Source organism: Notamacropus eugenii, chromosome 2 (genome assembly GCF_028372415.1).
Source record: "Notamacropus eugenii isolate mMacEug1 chromosome 2, mMacEug1.pri_v2, whole genome shotgun sequence".
Classification (NCBI taxonomy): Eukaryota; Metazoa; Chordata; class Mammalia; order Diprotodontia; family Macropodidae; genus Notamacropus; species Notamacropus eugenii.
The window spans coordinates 238,187,337-238,207,812 of record NC_092873.1 but is presented as its reverse complement, the minus strand read 5'-3'; the positions used below and the strand labels follow the sequence as shown (position 1 = coordinate 238,207,812).

The following is a 20,476-nucleotide window of genomic DNA, read 5'->3' as shown; positions in this document are numbered from 1 at the left end:
AATAATCTAATCCTAAAGAATGAGTTGGTCAAACAAGAAGTCATAGAATCAATCAATAACTTCATCCACAAGAATGACAATAATGAGGCAACACACCAAAACTTATGGGATGCAGTGAAAGCAGTTCTTAGGGGAAGTGGCCTATCTCTAAATGCTTACATGAATGAAATAGAGAAAGAGCAGAACTCCCAAGAAAAAATCTCCAGGGCCTGATGAATTTACAAGTAAATGGAACATAAATAGAACAATTAATTCCAATACTATACAAACTATTTGGGAAAATAGGCAATGAAGAAGTCCTACCAAATTCTTTTTAATTTCCAAATATGGTGCTGATACCTAAACTAGAAAGAGCCAAAACAGAGAGAAAATTATAGACAATTTCCTTAATTAATATAGATGCAAAATTTTAAATAGATATTAGCAATCATAATGTGATAAAGGAAATGATAGAAACAAATAATTTCAGGCTAAAAATAATCTAGCATGGGCCAAACATCTGGCAAAATAACCTGGTAGCTAGAATTATACATCAGAAACTCACTGTCTTTCATATACTAACACACAACAAATCCTCACACCAGAAATATGATCAACTAGTCACTCAGTAAGCATTTATTAAGTACTTACTATGTACCAGGTACTGTTCTAAGCACTGAGTATACTAAGAAAGGCAAAAACAGTCTTTACTTTAAAAGAGCTTACATTACATTGAAAAGAAAATATATAAATAAATATAAGACACATCCAGAACAAAATAGCAGGTCACCTTAGAGGGGAAGATACTAACCACTGGAGAGATCTGGAAAGGCCTCTTATAGGTTGAGCTGAGTCTTGGGAGAAACCATACAGACCCCAAAATATGCTTTAACACTCAACAATTAAACTGTACTTGAACCAGTGTATTATTACAGACCAAGTTAGGGTCCACAAATGCCCAAACATAACACTGATCCACTATTCTCCATGCCATCTGAATAAAAAGCTTTCAAGAATACAGAGATCCGACATACGAGATCAAAATAACATAGGAACAGAATGTAGTACATACAATCATCCCTGTTGTCTTGTCTGCTACTGGAGTTCTTTTTTTGTTTTAACTTTTATTTCTTTTCAATTTATGGAATAAAACAAGCATTTCCATAACATAACATAATTTTTAAAAAGGTGATAGCACATGAAACAGCAAATCCATTATGTGAAACTTGTTATTCCTTTTAAATATATAATAAAGTTATCATGTAAATTTCATTTTGTCCTACCCTATAGGATAATTCTATCCTACCCCAGATATGGCTACCATTAGACAGAATATTTACACACACACACACACACACACACACACACACACACACACACACACATATATGTCTATAGAGAGACAGACAGACAGAGAGAGAAAGATACACATGCATATGTAAAATCATTCTATATATACTTTTATTTATCAGTTCTTTCTCTGGATGCACATGTCCTTTATAATTAATTTAGTTATTTATAATGGTCAAAATGAAATATTAAAACATATTGCTGTCCCTGTATATGACATTCTCTTGGTTCTGCTCATTTCACCCTTCATTATTTCAACCAATTCTATCCATGTCTTTCTAAGATCATCAAGCTCATCATTTATTATAGCATAGTAGTATTGCATCACAATCACATACCACAGTTTGTTTAGCCATTCTCCAAAGATGGGATTTCTCGAAATTTCTGGTTCTTTGCAACCACAAAGAGGGCTACTATAAATGTTTTAGAGCATATAGAATCTTTTCCTTTTTCCCTAATCATCTTTAGAAACAGACCTAATAGTGGTATTGCTAAATGAAAGGGTATAGGCAATTTAATAACTCTTTGGACATAATTTCAGATTGTTCTCCAAATTGGTTGGATCAGTTCACAATTCCACCAACAATGAATTAGGATCCCACTTTTTCCACATATCCTCCAACCTTTGTCACTTTCCCCTTCTATCAATGACTGCATTAGTGAGTTGGATAGGACAGAATTAAATTTGAGTGGTTAATGCTGTCAGATTGAGAATTATGTAAGCTAGAATTTAATTCATTTTGTATTGATGATTATGCTGCTTTTAAATAATTTATAAGGCAGATTTATACTATAAACATTTATAGTTTGTTATTTAGGCCAATAGAGATAGAAACTTGCTATCCTACCCCCTACCCCTTCCTATGAATGTGTCCTGGAAGCTGCTGTGCTCCAGAAAAACAAGTTTCACCTTTTTACTTTGTTCTTTACTCCTGATGTTCATAACATGCTTGTGCAAAGTCCCAGAATCCTGTTGTCTGGTCACTGAATAAACACTCATGCTTGACGACAGGTGGAAAGTCTGATGACTAAATTCAAGGGACTGATGGACATTTCCCTGAGCCAATCATGTGGATTTCCCCTTTTAGGAGCTGACCAATCAAAGAATTGTACTACCTCATTCTATTTTAAGTGATCTCACAAATTATATAAATATTTCCTCAAAATTAAGCAGAAGGGTTCATAACTTCAGAGATGAGTCTTGGATCAGTTTTTTAGGGACCATGGTTTCCCTAATAAATTGAAACTGCTTGGAGTACTTTAGTGTCCTTTTATTGCAGATTGGATTTTAAGGTCACAATGGAAACAAACTAAAGATTGCAGAAAATTGATAATTGATTAGGAAAGGTCCCGGAGGAATCAAGAGGTTGGGTAACAGAAGGATCTTGGAGATCACTGTATCATTAAGCACCCTGACAAACACAGGGTAGCTTGCTATCACAGGCTTTTAGATCTGCATTCATAAAAAGGAAAGGCAACTTTTGGGGGGTTAACAATCTTCTTTAATCAAGCACATACATCATTCACTTAGTTCAAGAAATCAACAGAAGCACTTTCAAACTGTCTGACATAAGCAATACATATATCACAAATCAACAGACATGTCCAACCGTCTGACCATAGTTGTCAGAGAGGGAAGCACCAACATATGGGTTTTCAAAGCCAGGTGGCTGCTTAGAGGCTTCCCAGAGTCTCATCTGGCACACAAACCTTCTTCCAAAAACTAAGCCCCAAACTAAAACCTCATCCTCAGAGTATTTATACCTTTTTTAGAGCCAGAGAGCATCCCAACCCTTGAGAACCAATGCCTCATTAACAAAAGCTGTGGGCCTTCCTACAATCTTCCCTAATCAAATTCCCTTTAGTGAGCAGGCCCATTAATGGGTAGGGAAAATCTTTAATCACATTAACAATACAAATACATATACTGTTTCTAGTTAATGAAACTCTGTACTTTACTCCTAGTAAGGACTCTTGGTTGATAAAGGCAAAATCAGAGGCACTAGATTATACTAAAACCAAAATAGCAGAAGCTCCTCCTTTGCTTGCCCTCACAATCATCTATTAAATCTGCTTATCTCACAAAAGTGAGGACCAGAGAAACTAAATGACTTACCCAATGTAACACAGGTAATAAGTAGCAAAATAAGCTGCAAAACAAGCTGCAAATCCAGCGCTCTTTCCTCTACACCTGTTGGACGACTATCCCAAAATAAAACTCTAAATCAGCCTCTCTGCAACTTTACCCTTAGCTGCCACATAGCCAGTCTTGATCTTGTGTTTATTGTTTTTGTTCTTTCTTCAGCAAGATGACATAATTTGTCTTTTCCTACAGCAAAAGGCTTCCCTATTTTAAAAGCAAACTGAAATGGACAAAAGTCAAGTAACTGGCCCAGAGTCACATTTAGTTAGTAAGTGTCTGAATAGGCATTTGAACACAGGTCTTCTTAACTCTTGGCCCAGCACTTTATCTACTCTACCACCATAAATAGCACACAGCAGATAAACTATTTTATTCAATCTAATAACAAACAAATCAAAGAAAATATATAAATGAGAATATCCCAGGCAATTCAAAGAGTAAATGAGATCTTTATTGGGAGCCAGATTATTTCAACTCAACCAAAAGAGTCCCAGACTTCATGCACCAAAGTCTTTAATGTAGAAAGCTGAGGCTAGAGACATGATCAAAGTACAAACTGTTCTAAGGAATGTCAGCTTCTTCCCAGTCTTTCCCTCCCTTCAGGTACCAAAAGAGAATCCAGAACTTTGTAACTTCTCTCTCAAAGCAGAAAGCCAGAAGACTAAGACTTCTTTTCTCTCAAGTTCTATACAACTATTCTTGATAATGGCTGGAAAGGTGGAAGAACCCCAAGACTGGAGTTCCCTGTGTGGGCCATCTGGAAAAGAACTCCTGGACTCAAGCATTCTTGAGGTCAAGGTGATAAAGATTTATTACGCTTTTCAGCGGGCAAGAGTTCTTAGGAAACCTGCAAACTTAGAGGGGTACAGCTAAAGCTAAATTCTATATAGGACATTCTATACATCCATACATTCTATAGTAAGACATGTGCCAAACATGCTACCTAGGTGATCCAGGACAGGATTAAGGAGTGGTTAAGGAGTAGTTAGTTCTTAAAGGAACATACACTTTCAGTATCTACTGTTGCAAGTATTTTACCCAGGGTTAATCAGGAAATAACACAAGGGGGGCTACATAACAGTGTGGTTTTAGGCCTGAAATGTCACTAAGTCAAATAATGGTCCGGGTTGACTAAGGAATACCAAGCTGTTCTCATCAATATCTTGTTAGACAAGATAAATGTAAGAAGTATACATACATCTAAGTCTAGGATACATATGATTGGTCAATGAGTAAAAAATGTCATTATGACCCAGTACATAGCCAGTTCAGCCAGTACACAGCTGGTTCAAACTAATAAATTCTATAGGTATAGCTGGCTACTGTATCAGAAAGAGAAATATTTTGTTAGGGCAGATTGTCGGGCTGGGAAGAAACTGCCAGGAATAGTGTTTTGAGGCTAGGGTGAAATGTGATTTTTAGACCTGGGGTCCAAGCACAGGCACCCAAGCATCCCATCATTCCCTTTATACAGGCAGAGAAAACTGAGTAATCAATCTCCACCAATGAAGTCTTATGAAAACGAGCTCTGAGTCAGTAATCAGATGTTTACAAAATATTTTCCAAAATCTATTTTTGCCAGAACTATGAAGAAGATGATAAACTAACCAGGTTTTAGAACGTTTATCTGTGTTGCCTGAGGAAGAGAGGCTAATCACACCTTCTTTTCAGACACCACCTTTGTACAGGTTAGGTTGCCATACATCAGTCACTCCTTTTGTCCTCTCCTTTGGGTATGACTCTTTCCTCTACTGACCTTCTTGGCTTTGCCCCTTGGGTGTATATGGAGGCCTGTGGTAACAGGTGTGGCTTGCTTTTCCTTTCAAGCTGACTGGGCAAAAAACAACTGGAAAGAAAAATGTGCTGCTCTTAAACCACCTCCAGCTCATCAAAGCTTCCCCTTACCAAAGACAACTAAACTCTTTGACTAGAATGTTCCAGATCTGCCTTTCAGGGTTTTTTTTTTTTGTCCTCTTATAAGTTATAAAAATATAAGTCAACATTTGTCTTTTATTCATCTTTTTATCACTCCAACACCTATACCATGAAATACTCCTGAGAATTTTTTTTTAATATCTCCAAATGAACTTTATCAACTATTGCTTCTCCCTCTGTGTCATCTGCACAGGGACACACACAGATCAGTTATGTAAAAGTTAACCACATTTATTCTAGAGAAACCAGTTTAAAGCAATAGTAAAACAGGAAAAAAAAACCTCTTAAGAAACAGAAATTGAGGAAGGGGCATCACTATCTCCCAAGAAGGAAAAAAAAAGAGAAGAAGTGAGAAAATACTAGTTCTGTATTGAGGAGGAAGGGAAAGAGAAGGGAAGTAGAGGAAAAGAGGAAGGGAAGAATAAAGGAAGGGAGAGTGGTGTATCCATCATGTCCTCACCAGCATCCTCTTTCCTCTGGGCTTCTTCCCCTTATCTCCCCTTGTCAGCACATTCATTCAATGGCATTTTTGTACTCACCTTTTAAGGACCTGAGAGTGAAATGTGTCAGTTAAATCCAGCTGTGTAAATCCCAGGTATGAAGAGAAGAAAGCCTGGAGGATTTACATCCTAAAAGGCACATATCTCCAGGGTTGGTATTGCTTGGGAAACCCTAAGAAGCACTACTCCTTCCATTAATGTCCTGTTCCTGATACCTCTTTATGGCTTCTAGTTAACCCTGGATTCACAAAGGCTACAGCAACAAAGCATAAACTCCCAAGTTTCTACTAAGTTGGAAAGGCTTCAAGTATGATAACAGTGAAAGTCTGTGTGGCTGTTATCCAGGTCATAGATTAAAAAATGGAGAGTAATCAGTGGAAAGCTGCCTACTAGGTGATGATTTTTTTGTATGTGATGATTTATAGCACATTAGGTGAAATAAAGGAGCCAGTGTTTTGTTCTGTTGGGTTTTTTTAAATGTTCGACAAAAGTAGACAAAGAGGTACAGTGAGGATTAAGTTCAGTCCCTTCATTTTAAAGATGAGAAAACTGAGGCTCAGAATAAGTGAGTTACCCAGGATTATACAGTATGTTAGTGACAGAGTTAGGACTCCAAGTCAGGTCTCCTCACTTTGATTTCTGTGTACTTTCCACTGCACAAGGCTACTTCTTGGAGGGGTTGTCACCTGTTCTGGTGAAAGGGATACCCATACAGACAAAATCACCAATCTTTTTTTTTAACTATCAAAATAAGTATATGTCTCTAACTGTCACACTGGTTATTAAACAGTTAATTTTCAACTCTTTGCATTTCAAAACTAGAATTCCCATTTTCAGTTTTATCTTTCAAAATTCATAACACAGCTCTACATGGCAGAACCACAGATTTTCCGGGTTGTTGTTTTAGCTCACAGGTTCCCTACCAATTACGTTCGAAGTATCAGTATTAGGAAAAGGGAAAAAACTAATTTCTTCACACCTCCAAAACTCAAGCTTCAGGCATACATTTTGAGAAAATTGAAAATTAACAGCATGTGCTACTTGCAACGGAAAAACACCAAGAGCTTTCCCAGTGAGACTGAAGTAAATGAATGCCCACTATCTCCCTTACTGTTTTGATACAGTGCTAGAAATGCTAGCTATAGCAATGACAAGAAAAAAAGATGTAAGGAACGAGTATGGGCAAAAAGGAAGCAACATTATGTCTAAATGCAAATAACAATTTCCTTAGAGAATAGTAACGATTCAATAAAAAACTAATTAAAACAATAATGATAACAAACTAGGAAAAAAAGGAACACACTAAAATCATTAGCCTCCATAAAACCCAAGAAAAAGAAAGAGAAAGAGAAATTCCACTGAAAATAACAATAACAAAAAAACAATCCCAGGATTTAATCTTCAAGACCTGTTTAAGATCCATATAAAACATTCTTATACATATGAATAAAAGAAGGCTTTAAAATCTGAAAGAGATTCATTGTTCAAAGGCAGGTCATTTCAAGAGAATGAAGATGATGCTACTAACTAAATGATTTTATAGATTTAATAAGACTACCAAAAGGCTATTTTATAAAACTGAAGAAAATGATGACAAAATAATAACAAAATTATATATGGGACAAAAAAGTCAAGAATGTCAATGGAAAAACAAGAATGACTCAATACCAAATCTGAAATTATTCTAGAAATCTGTACGCATCAAAGGAATTTGGTACTTTATTAAAAAATAGAAAAGTAGATCAATGGAACTGAACATATAAGCAAGACCTAAAGGTAAACAAACATGATAAAATATGTTCAATAAGCCCAAGAACACAATCATTGTGGTAAAGAATCCTCATTCAACAGAAACTGCTGGAATAGAAAAGTTTTTCTAAACAGAAAATAGGTTTACAACAAAACCTGTAATCTGACTGCATACCACAAGGAACTAATAGCGACATGATGACATATCATGATAAGAAGAGCATCACAATTAGCATTCTTGAAAAAAACAGGTGAAAGAAGTCACAAATGATAAAATAGATCATTTTAATTACACAAAGTTTTAAAAGCTTTTGCAAGGACAAAAATTAATAATTAAAACAAGAACAGAAGTTGCAAAATGAGGAAAAAATCTTTACATCACACATATCTAACAAAAGTATAATTTCCAAGTTATACAGGGAATGGACACAAATGTGCAAGACCAAGAACCATTCTCCAATAGGTAAGTGGGGGAAAGATATGAAGAATTGCATCTACATAACCTACATCAAATTGTTTAGTCTTAGGGAGGAGGGAGAAAGGAGAAATTTTGGAATTCAAAATTTTATAAAAAAAAGAATGTCAAAAATTGTTTTTACATGTAATTGTGAGTGGGATAGACTTAGTGAAGACTCCTCAGATTGTAATTTTTCTCCCAGGGGTGAGGTAAGGCCTAAAGGCTCAAGGCTACAATATTTTTAGAATAGAATAGTTCCATATAAGGATATAAAACTGTGTAGCATATTAGGGTCTCAATGATTGGACAACACTTACATAATTCCTCGATGTCTTCATTTCAAAATGGATTGGTTAGATTTCGTGTCTAGAATGTAAGACCATATTATCAGCTAATGAGGATAATGGTCAGTGGGGGGAGGAGGGACTTGCGTTAGGGTCTATATAAATCACTATCCTATTCTTTGTCTTAGGCTTTCCTACTCCTACAGGTGAGCCCCGCTTCTCGAGAATCGAATAAATTACTTTTCTGTCATCATTTTGAGAGGCCGCTGAGTAATTGATTTATGTAGGGACCTGAGCCATCCCACATAGTTTGGGGGCTCGTCCGGGATCTGTGACCTTTCTGAGAGATGGCTGACAGCTCAGTTCAAAGACTGGGCGCCCATGGGGAGATTTCCCCATCGTCCTTGAAAAGGGCTGCTGGGCCTCCCTCTCTGCAAGGTAACGACCCGAAGCAGAGGAACTCAATGAAGACAGAAAAGAATAGAGATAGGGACTCCAAAGACTCTGAAGCTGTGAAGTGTGTAAAAATGTCAACCGGTTGGTGTTGAAGTTTGCAGTCAGGCAACTTGTACGCGTATACGACCCAGCGGTAAGCACGGGGCGGGGGGGGGGGGTCTGGGGGTCAATTCGTTGAGTCTTAGATAGACTCGGGGAGAAGGTGACGACTCCCAACCAAATTAGTGGACTGCGGGACCCCAGGGTGAAGGGCCCCCCAAAAACCTTTTCTGGGTGACTGCTGGTGACGGGTGACCCTCACCTGAGAGCTGGCAAGAGAAGCTAGCAAGGGAGCTAGCATAATTCGTTGTGTCTCAGATTCTGAGGTGTTGGCGACAACCCTCGACCAAAATGAGACAAAAGCAGTCCAAGAATAGAGCTTCGGAGTGGAGTCAGGAAGAAATACCGGTAAATAGTCCCTTGGGAAACCGATTACAAAATTGGCATGAATTACCAAAATTATAGAGAAAAGAATGTAGAAGAAGATGATTAAGTACTGTTGTTTCATATGGGGTGAAAAGACATCGGAGGAGGAGGCACAATCTGGCCCAAATATGGTTCCTCCAAGGACTGGGTTTGACAAAAATTTAAAGCTATATGTACTATTCTATTCTGTTAAATGTTTTGTCTGTATATGTTGTGTTGGTTTTTCTGTGTGAATGAAAGTCTGTGTGTCTCTGTTTTTATCTGATAAGGTTGTAAATTTAGCCAGCCAGCCAGCAGAAGCAGAAAGGCTGAGCTGAACTGTCCTTGAAATTCCTGTTACTCCCTTTCTTCAACCCCTCCAGACTAGTTTCAGAGGGGCGGAGGGACAAGGAGGAAGAGAAAGGAAAAAAAAAAAAAAGAAAAAAAAAATCTTTTTCCCTCAGACCTAAGAGGCATGCTGGCAACCATTTAACCATTTCCTGCCTCACCCAAAAGAAGAAATTTTAGTGTAATGGGAAATAACAGAAAGTTAAGTGAATTCATTCTGGTCGTATTTGGAATTGTGAATAGGTGAAATGTGTCATTCTTAATTTAATGTTTCAGATAGGTTAAAATTTATTAAGGTTTGGTGGAAGTAAGCAGAAGATTAGAAAGTAAAAAAATCTCAAGTAAGCAACTTAGAGCTGAGAGTTTTGGATTTAGGTTTAATTAGATCAATATATATATTTGATGCCAGACAATGTATTTAAGGCAAAAAGATAATAAGTTTAGGTTTTTCTTTTTCTTTGCAGAGTGGGAGGGACAGAAAGGGGTGGCCTTGGGAATCCTGGCACAAATAAGAGGAGGGCAGAGACACCCAGCAGCATTTCTGCCAAAAATGTTAGATCCAGTAACAAAAGGATAGGTATTTGTTAGATGCAACATTAATCTAATGTAACTATTTACACGATTTTGAATTTTGTAATTTGTTACATATAGATTGGGATTTTAAAAAGATGTGATAGAAATTTGATAATTTGAAACTTACATTTGGTTATAAAAAAAAGAGCTGAATAGGTTAATGGTTTCTTTTAAGTTTTAAGTAAACTTAAATAAGTTTAAATTTTTAGGTAATCTATCTAAATATTGTATTAGAAATTGCATTGTTAAGTTAATTAATAAATTGGTTAGGAAGAGATGTTATGAATTTTTTTTATAAGAGTTTCCTTGTTGTAGCATTCTTAAGAAAATGAGAACGCTTTAAAAATGTACGGGTATATATATAGGTGTGATTTTCAAGTCTGTTTCATCTGAGCATGTATTATGTTAAAAGTTTATTTCTGTTGTTGAAAAGGAAATTTTAGCTAAAATTGTTTTTGCCATGAATCAAGCATTTACTCTAAAGTTATTTTTGTAAAAGAAAGTTTATGGGCAAATGTGAAAAGGCTTTGGGTTTAGGTCTTTTCTTGTGATTTCTGTCAATTAGTTTCAAGGGGATTGTGATAAATTGTAAACCGTTCGTAAGAGAGGAAATATTTGCTGTATGAAGAAATACTTTGTAAAATCTTTCGTATGGGTTTTTGGAAGGCCTACCTATCCAATTTGTATTGGTAAGTTACAAAAGTGGGAAGAATTTAGTTTCTCTAATAGGATATGAAAATACAATTGGTGTCATCTGAAATTTATTGTTCGGGTTCATAGATAAAACAATTTGTTATCACTTATGAAAATTATGTTTGCCGTTTGTAATTCTAATGCTAAAACCTAAAGCTGGTATACTGTGTGTATATGTGGGAAAAGAAGCAGTCCTCAGGCTAGTAACAAGTACAGCCCCAGCAGCTGAGAAGATTGTATATAGAACTTGCTTTGGTGAGAATTTGAAAATGTACAAGAAATGATCTTCAGTGATTGGCTCTTTAGGGCAAATTTAAGATCTAAGAAGTAAATAAAATCTCTGGGAACATTCTTTCTAAATCTAATGGGAATAAATAGATATTGTATCACTGTTACACAGAACAAAATTGGGATTTAAAGTTAACTGTAATTGTATTTTATTTACAGGGGGATTCAAGGAAAGGAATCCCTTACAAAACAAAAAAGGGGGGGGGGGCAGGTGGTCTGGGAGCTCCAGGAATGGTCTTGATGGGAGTGGCCAGTAAACTGGAGATTTGTACTGATAGAATTAAGAGTGGGAAGTAGAATAGACTTGGGCATAGTGATAGAGTGGATCTTAGGAGAGCCGGTTCATGTAGAAAAAAAAAAAAAAACCAAGGAGTTTTTAAGGTGAAGTTTTCCAGGGCCTTTAGACAAATGAGACTAAAACTCTTTTGGGGTAATGGACAAAGGTCCCAACTTGGAATAAGATCTTTACAGGTTACAAAATGATGTAAAAGCAATTAGTATTAAAACAATTAACTGAATTAATTACTGAGACTAAATCAGAGACATCTTCAGTTTGGGAAGAAGAATTTCAGTCTAATTTTCTTAGAGGTAGGTAGCCTCTGGTAATATTTGGCACTGAAAGTTAAATGATTGTTTTGATTTCAATTCATTACATAAACATAAATATTCAAGTTAATGTCTGAACTTATCACATGTGTAGCTCATTCTTTTAGATTGAGCAGGGTTAGAAAGGGATAAAGTAGTTTGGGAAACAGATATAAATCTATTAGAGCAATGACTTCTGATTGTTATTCAATCAGGAACTAGAACATGTATAGAAAGGCATGTAGGCTACTTAGACCTGCTTCAAAGATGTTCCTTGGCCAATGTGAAATTAGTCATGTCTGAAACTGATTATTGGAGCTTGCTATTTTAAGATTTTTGTGGGACTATTAACTGACTGTTCTTCTGAATCTAACTCCAGGTGTGGATAGCAAGAGAGGCGGTCTGAGCCACTGATCCATGATGCCAGTAAGCCTGTGAGATGCTGGTATGAACTGCAAAAAGGTGATCTCATGGGAAGGTCGGGAGAGTGGCTGTTCAGCCTGAGCTGAGGTAGGATTCTCCTGACTCAATTTCCCCACTGACACCTGGCAGACTTGAAGCCTGGCTGAACGCCAGTTGACAATCTACTCCTGCCTGGAATTGACATGAAGTGAGGGAGATGTTGTTTCCCCTGCAATGTCCCTACTCTTAGCGGCAAATTCCTAAAATCAGAAGTTTTGTAAGTAAAAATACCAGATCTGTTGAATAACAGATTGTTGGTAGGGGAACATCTGAGGTTAAGTCTAAAATTGAGCTAACAGGTTTAGGACTTTAGACCAACAACAATAAGTTAGGGTCCTTTAATTCTTAGTAATAGTGTGAAGACAATCAGGTCAAGGGCTTGTGAGGCTAGCATGCATAGTTATTATTTTGTCCTAGTTGGTTAATGCTAAATGAAAAATGGTTTGTGGACTATATTGTAAATGCTTTAAAAGAAGCATCACATGATCAGAAGTTGGAATTGTTTTATGATGTGATATACACTGTGTTAAAAATGATTATTTATTGTATTTATATAAGTACTGGAGCCTGGTATTGACTCCTTAGTGAAATCTCATCTTCCTAATGAGGGAATGAATAATGACTTACTCTGAAATGTAGAAGATGCATTTTAATGTGAATTTTCTTTTCTTTTAAAAAAATGACAATTTGTCAAAGTTTCAATTGTGATTTTTGTAAGAGTGATAGGAATGGTAATCTAAGATGGTATTAAGTTCAGTTTTGTAGGAGAGTGGACATCTGGATTTCTACAAGATGATGAAGAGAAGAAGATGCTGAGATGCTGTGCTGAAGACTGTTTGAAGGAGCATCCAGATCAGAAAACTGCATAAGATGATATTTTTCCCCAGACTGCTGTATGAGATGGAACCTCTAAATGGACAGGTCATTAGTTTCAATTTCTGTATCTGTACTTATGACAAGGGGACTGCCCCCTGTAATTTGCTAATGTGTCAGTCAACTTTGCTTCCTTCCCATATTCATATAAGAAAAGGAAGATAGATGAAAGGAAGGATTCATAAGGGAAAGAATGTGAAGAGGTATTTATTGATTGGATTTAGGTGTGGAAACAGGAATAAATAAGAGGAGGGGAGGAATATGGGTAAGATTGAACCTTGAACTATCTATTTCCCCATCCCAATTCAGAAAATGTTTAGCATGATTGGGAAGCCAGTAGACAAAGTTATGGAAGGTTATTGCATTTAAAAATTTTAAAGTTGTTTACTGTCATTTATAATTATTGCTATTAGTTATTAAACTCTCAAGCTTCATGCTTGGAGACACACTTTGTCAGTATTCAAAAGCTCCGTTTGAAGCGTGTGTGAGAACACGCAGAATTTGGAAAGGGATAGCCAATGAGGTAAATATATATATTCATTATAAGTTTTGTTATTTGGGGAACTATACTAGGATTATTATTGTTTGTTCTTAACAGGATTCTCTGTTCAGCAATTGTCCTAAGCCATTAATCACAATATCTAAACAGGACTCTTCTATTAAGACTGGGTGGACTTGACAAACCGTGGGAACAATGCAACCAAAATGTAATACCCTGGGAATGTCCCTTTTAGGCATGATCCTGTTCCCACTGCTGGGACACCAGGCCCCAGTTATCAACCCCCCCCTCTTGAAAATAGTTTCCTGGCCCTAATTCAGACCATTGCAGACACCTTTGAGGTATCCGACTTTTGGATTTGTGGGGGGACCTCAGCAGTTAAGCCAATGGCCATGGGTAGCAGTACCGCTGAGTCCAGTCTGGATTTTAAGTAATAGATCTGTAGTACATGACAGAACAAGATTCTGGACAAGCCAAGAGAAACATCAATGGTCTTTGTCCGAATCAGTTCCAGGTGAACATTGTTTAAACCAAACAGGACCTGAATTACAGGAGACATGGCTGGGAGAAAGTAATTGTAAATGGACATTCACATGAAGGCCAGAAACCCTGGTTCATATTGATTGTGCCCAGTATGCAAACAGATGGGATCAGAACAGTATTACCTGTTCAGATGGTAGGGTGATTCCCTGTACCCATTCATTTTTCCCATCCTCTTCATACGAAGAGAGAGCAAAAGGGGAATATCACGAAAGTTGTGGGTATAAGTTTTACAACCCCTCTGATCCCAGAAAACCATGTGAAGGGGGTCATGACCATGACTATTTGTGGAGTTGTATATATATGAACAGTATTAAGAGTAACACAGAATATAAAGAATGGGTATGGAAGTGGGAGAATGGAACACATAGGACGATGTTTGATACTTTCTGGAGTGTAATCAATAGAACTGGGGAGAATTATCAACATTATATATGGAAGAGGAAACAACAACTATGGAAGGGTAAGTCAGAGATCATGAAAGGGGGACCATTAGGCCCGGATCATGTGAAGTACTTTCCGGCTGTGGATTATAGAGTAAGACTGTTTCTAGAGGAAAATCCTGCTTTAAGAGGGCATTATTGGATATATGGACAGACAGCCTATACTCACCTTCCGCTAAACTGGAGAGGTGTTTGTTACATTGGATTGGTGAGACCTAAATTCTTTTTCTTGCCTGAATCAGGGAAACAGCGCCTAGGGGTCCCTCTATATGATGATCTAGCAAAAAGAAAGAGGAATATCGACACCTCCCTCACTCAGACTGGAAATGCAAATGGGTGGGGCGATACTTGGCCTCCTGAGAGGATAATCAGAGAGTATGGGCCTGCAACTTGGGCTCAAGATGGGAGCTGGGGTTATAGAACCCCTATATATCTATTAAACAGACTAATCAGACTCCAAGCAGTAGTTGAAATTATAACCAATCAAACAGCAAAGGCTTTGGACTTATTGGCTGATCAAGCCATACAAACTAGGGAAGCAGTACTTCAATAGACTTGCAGAAGAAGGAGGAGTTTGTGGGAAACTCAATTTATCTACATGTTGCTTAAAAATTGATGATAATGGAAGGATAGTGAAAGAGATCACCAAGAATATCAGGAAAGTTGCTCATGTTCCCATACAAACTTGGGGCTCCACTTTCAATACATCCTGGTGGTCCTGGTTTGAGGGAGGCTGGTGGAAGAGGTTACTGTGGTTTGGCCTTATAGCAATTAGTGGTATTGCATTACTTCCTATTTGTTTACCTTGTTTGATCTCACTAATTACTAAAATAGTTAGAAATTCTTTACTAAAACTTGCTAGAGTAGAAGAAAGGACTGAAGGAGCCATTCGACTGATGATATGAAAGAAGGAAGGTTGGGCACCTGTGGAGACAAGAAACATGAATGATCCTGATTGGGATGAGGAGATTAATAGACAATGTGAGATTATGTTACAGAACTTTGGTTGAAACATCCGTGAGAAGTCTTCAGGTTGATAAATAAGAGGAGGGATTGAGTGGGATAGACTTAGTGAAGACTCCTCAGATTGTAATTTTTCTCCCAGGGGTGAGGTAAGGCCTAAAGGCTCAAGGTTACAATATTTTTAGAATAGAATAGTTCCATATAAGGATATAAAACTGTGTAGCGTATTAGGGTCTCAATGATTGGACAACACTTACATAATTCCTCGATGTCTTCATTTCAAAAGGGATTGGTTAGATTTCGTGTCTAGAATGTAAGACCATATTCTCAGCTAATGAGGATAATGGTCAGTGGGGGGAGGAGGGACTTGCGTTAGGGTCTATATAAATCACTATCCTTTTCTTTGTCTTAGGCTTTCCTACTCCTACAGGTGAACCCCGCTTCTCGAAAATCGAATAAATTACTTTTCTGTCATCACTTTGAGAGGCCTCTGAGTAATTGATTTATGTAGGGACCTGAGCCATCCCACACAATTGGAAAAAAGATAATACTATTAAAAAGATATGAAGAAGCAGTTTTCAAAATAAATGGAAATTATCAGTGATCAAATGACCATAGGTAAAAATGCTCTAAATCAGTGATAAGGAGAGTTGTGAAATGGTACAAACTTACTTTAAAAACAATCTGGAATTATACAAGAAAAGTTACAATTTGACCTAGCAGCACCATTACCATTCCAAAGAAAGTCAAAAACAAATTCTAATGGTTAAGAAGCTCCAAATGTTAACCAAAATCCTGCCCTCTGCAGTTTCTGGGCCCCAACAGCAGCCACAGCAGTCTCCCAAACACTCAGACAGAATCCAGAGAATCGTGAGAAAACTTGTATGCACGGATGTAGACTGAAACAACCAAGAGAACACTACATGTCAATAAAAACAACACAAAAATGCTGCTTTTGTCAGAATAAATGCAACGGCCAATAGGCCATCCAGAGCTCACACAAGCTGAAGAGACAGGTCTTGCTCAAATGTGCCCCTTTTAAAAAAGAAAAAAAAGAATGACGTCATTGGGGTAGAAGCATCCCATACCACTCATGGGGGAACCTAAATTTCTGTGACACCATCACAACTGGAAAAAAGGCAGGCAGATAACAATTGCCAACACTTCAACCCTATTTCTGCTCCTTTCCATTCTATTCAACAAGCACCTATTGAGCACCCACTGTATACCAAGTCCCCGTGCCAGGTGTTGGGAATACAAGTCAAAATCAACCATACACCATACACCTCCGCCCCAGACAGACTAGAATCTCGGTGGTCCAAGAATAATCTGGGCAGCGTGTCTTCTTGGAAAACAATATTAAAATTAGCATTCACTGACATTAAGAGGCATTAACAATCTTATATTCTTATAGAATCTTTGTTAGCGGCCACTTCTGGCTGACGGTTCCCAAAGGAACTGGGGTCAGGGTCAGAAGAGCAGGACAGGGGCAGCCCGCCCAGGGTCACTCGGCTGCTAAGTGTCGGAGGGCGGATTTGAACTCCGGCCTCCCAGGCTCCAGGATCACGTGACTCCTACCTGCCTCAGCTGGGGCCTTTACAGGGCGCTGGTGGGGGAGGGGCGCTGCTTAGGTAAGGAGTGGGGGGAGGGAACATAAGTGGGGAAGAAACGAGGTTCTGGGGGGCCCGATGGGTCTGCAGTGAGGGCAGCCCGCCCCTGCCTCCGGGTGACTGTGGGCCCTCAGCCTCCTCCTCAGAAAACGCGGGGGTCGGCCGGACTGCTCTCTAGATCCACGTTCCTAAGAGATTTGGGGGCGCAGCCCCGCCCCCCCTCGCCCTGCGCGCGCGCCCGCCCAGGGGCAGGGGCCAGATCGGGGTGGGGGAGGGGAGGCGGTGAGCAAGGCGGGATGAGGTGGGAAACGCTCTCTTACTCTTTGGACTTCTCGAACCCGTGCGCGGAGTTGATGCGGTGAATCTCTTTCTTTTTGGCTTGTTTCGAGGCCATGGTGCCGGGGGACTCGGAGGGGTCGACCCGGGTCCGGCTGCCGTCGGGCGGTGCCGCGTCCCTGGGGTTGCTAGGAGCTGTCCAGGCCGAACGGGGCTCGAGGCCGCAGCCAATCCCGGGCCCGTTCCAAGGCCCGGCCCCGCCAGCCTGGAGGGAGGGAAGGGGGGAGAGAGAGGACGCCTGTGGGGGGAAGGGCGAGGTGGGGAAGGGAGGGAAGAGAAAGCCAATCACGACTGGGGCTGAGGGAGGAAGGGTGGGGAGAGGAGAGGGGAAGGGGCCTATCAGGGACCGAGGAGAGGGCGTGGCTCTCCCTGCTCCGGGCGGGGCCCGGGCCCATCTTCTGCGCGGGTTCGAGTCCAGTAGACTGGAAAGAGGTGGGGGGCGGGGATGAAAACGCTCAGGCCGGTGGCAGATTGGGCGGGAGGATGCCCAGCAGCAGGGGCAGCCCCGAGCAGGGACTGGGCGGAGCACTCGGGGTCTTTCTAGCGGTGGTGTCGGGACCCCCAGACCTTCCCGCACCCTCCTTGGTTACGTCATCAATCTCCCCTGGCCTTGGCCGACGTAAGAAATCTCCTTCTCCCATACACATCATCCAGGCTTTGCCTTCTTCAAATCCTAACCATTCGATCAGCAGCCAATCAATCAGCATTTATTAGGAGCCTGGGGTGGGCTTATGTTTTCCGAGGATCCAAATACAAGAGCATCTTCATCATGTTCCCATCCTTGTCCTGGGTACCATCCCTGCTCTCTATTTTCTTTCTCCCTTTTCTTTTTGCTACTAAAGTTTTGGTTTTTGGTGTTTTGGCATTTTTTGCTTTTTTTACTCTAGTAGACCCAGTTTCCTGCTCCCTTTACATCCAATCTCAGAATCTCCCAAACCTTTTGTCTAAAACCCAGTTTCACTACAGTAATAAATGTTCACTTTATAAGCACTCTTAAGTTGTTTTTGTTTTCCGCACAGGGCTCTATAGAAAGTATTTTATGTGTTCCCCAAAGCTACCCTGACAGAGGAGCGGATTAGGACTCAGTTTACAGATGATAGAGCTGTGGATACAGATGATGGAGAAAGGGCTCAGCTGGCACACTACAGGGCTGCAGAGACAGGTGACAGAGATGGGTCTCCATGTATAGAATGAGACTGATGACACAGAGAAGTCTCACTTCACAGAGGAAAGGCTAAATCATTTGCCCTAAATCTCATACCTAGGATCTGAGGAGTGAACCCATGGCTATCCTATCTCTGCCACTAAGCAGTATTCTCTCAACTTGCAAATAATAAAAATAAGTCCTGATGACTTTTTACAGTTCCATACACCACCACCACAGTTAATCATCACTTCCCCTTGAAGGACCCAGCTTGGAAAGCCTTGATATACTTCTAGGGATCACTATATCACCCAAGAAATTCTATAGCTCAAAGGCTGCAATGCCAAGTAAAGTAGGATCTTTTACTGTTTTTGTTTTAATATAATCAAGAAATGTAATGCCTCTATTTGAATGTGATTAGGGAGGGTCTTTCCTACCCCTTGTCAGACCCGGGAAGATTTGTAAGAAGGGCCAAGCCTTTTGTTAATGAGGCACTGGTCCTCAAAGGATGTGATGCCCTCTGGCTCTAAAAAGTGTGTAAAGACTCTGAGGTGTAGGTTTTATTTTGGGGGCTTAGTTTTTGTAAGAGTGCTTGTTTGGGCAGATGAGGACCCTGGGAAGCTGCTAAGGTACCATCTTAGAGCTGTGAAAGAGAAGGGGATCTCATTCAATCAGTAAATAAAACACTTATTAAGCACCTACTATCTGCCAGGCACTGTTCTAAGTACTAGGGTTTCAAAAAGGCAACAGACAATCCCTGTCTTCAAGAAGCTTACAATCTAATGGGGGAGACAAGAGACAAACAGATACATTCAAAGCAAACTATATGCTGGATAAATCATAGTTAATTAAAAGAGGGAAAGCACTGGAATTAAGAGAGGTTTCAAAAGGCTTCCTGTAGGTGGGATTTTGGTTGGAACTTTAAAGAAGACAGGGAAGCCAGTAGGCCCTGCAGATGAAGGAAAGCATTGCTGGCATGGAGGAAAGTCAGAGAAAATGCCCAGAAAGACTCTTTATCATTAGGAACCACAGTGTAAAGGCTGAAATTACAGAGAGGCAATCATAAGCGCACACCAGTGAGAATATTTTAGTACCTTAATTAAATAATGGGAATAAGCTAGTCATTTTAGCATAACTGACTCCATGTTGTTTTAAACCTCCATTTTTTGATCGAGTAGTTTTGAGTTAGTTTTTTTTATGATTTTTCAATAATAAGAAAAGCACTTCTGTGATATCATGTAGTAAACAATGTGTATGTTTTAAACTACTGATAAATATATGTAGCCCTCTGATAAGACAGATTGCCCAATGAAAAATATCATAAGCAACTTTATCAATAATTTATCTAGTAAACTATCAACCAAATTACATGATAAACAATTCAAGAACAACCATCACTAAACTATAAAAAAGATCCTCATGGCCCCCAGTCATTGCTTTGGTTCCTAGGTCATAATTTTGAAGGGCTGCTGCATTCCTACCCCTTACCCCCACTGGAGAGTGGAGCAAGTCTGTGTGTACATGGCCTCCACATGGGCAGAGAGAGAAATCTTGTGAGTCCTGTATTTAAAAAAAAGATTACTTTAACCTCTAAAACTTAAGTTGGTGGTCTATTCTTAGAAGAGAGTATCGTTTTATTGCTAAGCACATTTTGATTCATAAAGTTTAATGGCATACACTAAGTATAAGTCTAATTAGTGTTTCCATGGCACTAGTTAACATATATAATAGTAAAGAAGCTATATGTATCTTGGATTATAAGTGGCTTTTTCTTCCAAGCTCTCTACAGTTTGTCATTTTCATCTAGAAGATCAATATTTAA

General features: G+C 39.1%; 1 protein-coding gene across 15 annotated transcripts in view; it reads right to left on the bottom strand.

Annotated features, from left to right (window-relative positions):
- ADGB (androglobin) overlaps window positions 1–17,957 on the bottom strand; it is a 199,920-nt gene extending 181,963 nt beyond the window's left edge. For 10 of the 15 annotated variants that reach the window (XM_072643645.1, XM_072643646.1, XM_072643647.1 and 7 more), the window contains exon 1: window positions 17,495–17,957. In XM_072643645.1, coding sequence (XP_072499746.1) covers window positions 17,495–17,568 — 74 coding nt within the window. In that variant the 5' untranslated portion in view covers window positions 17,569–17,957. The remainder of the gene's footprint in view (window positions 1–17,494) is intronic. The other 5 variants (XM_072643657.1, XM_072643659.1, XM_072643660.1 and 2 more) reach the window with 4 other exon arrangements.
- Between the last annotated feature and the right edge of the window lie 2,519 nt (window positions 17,958–20,476).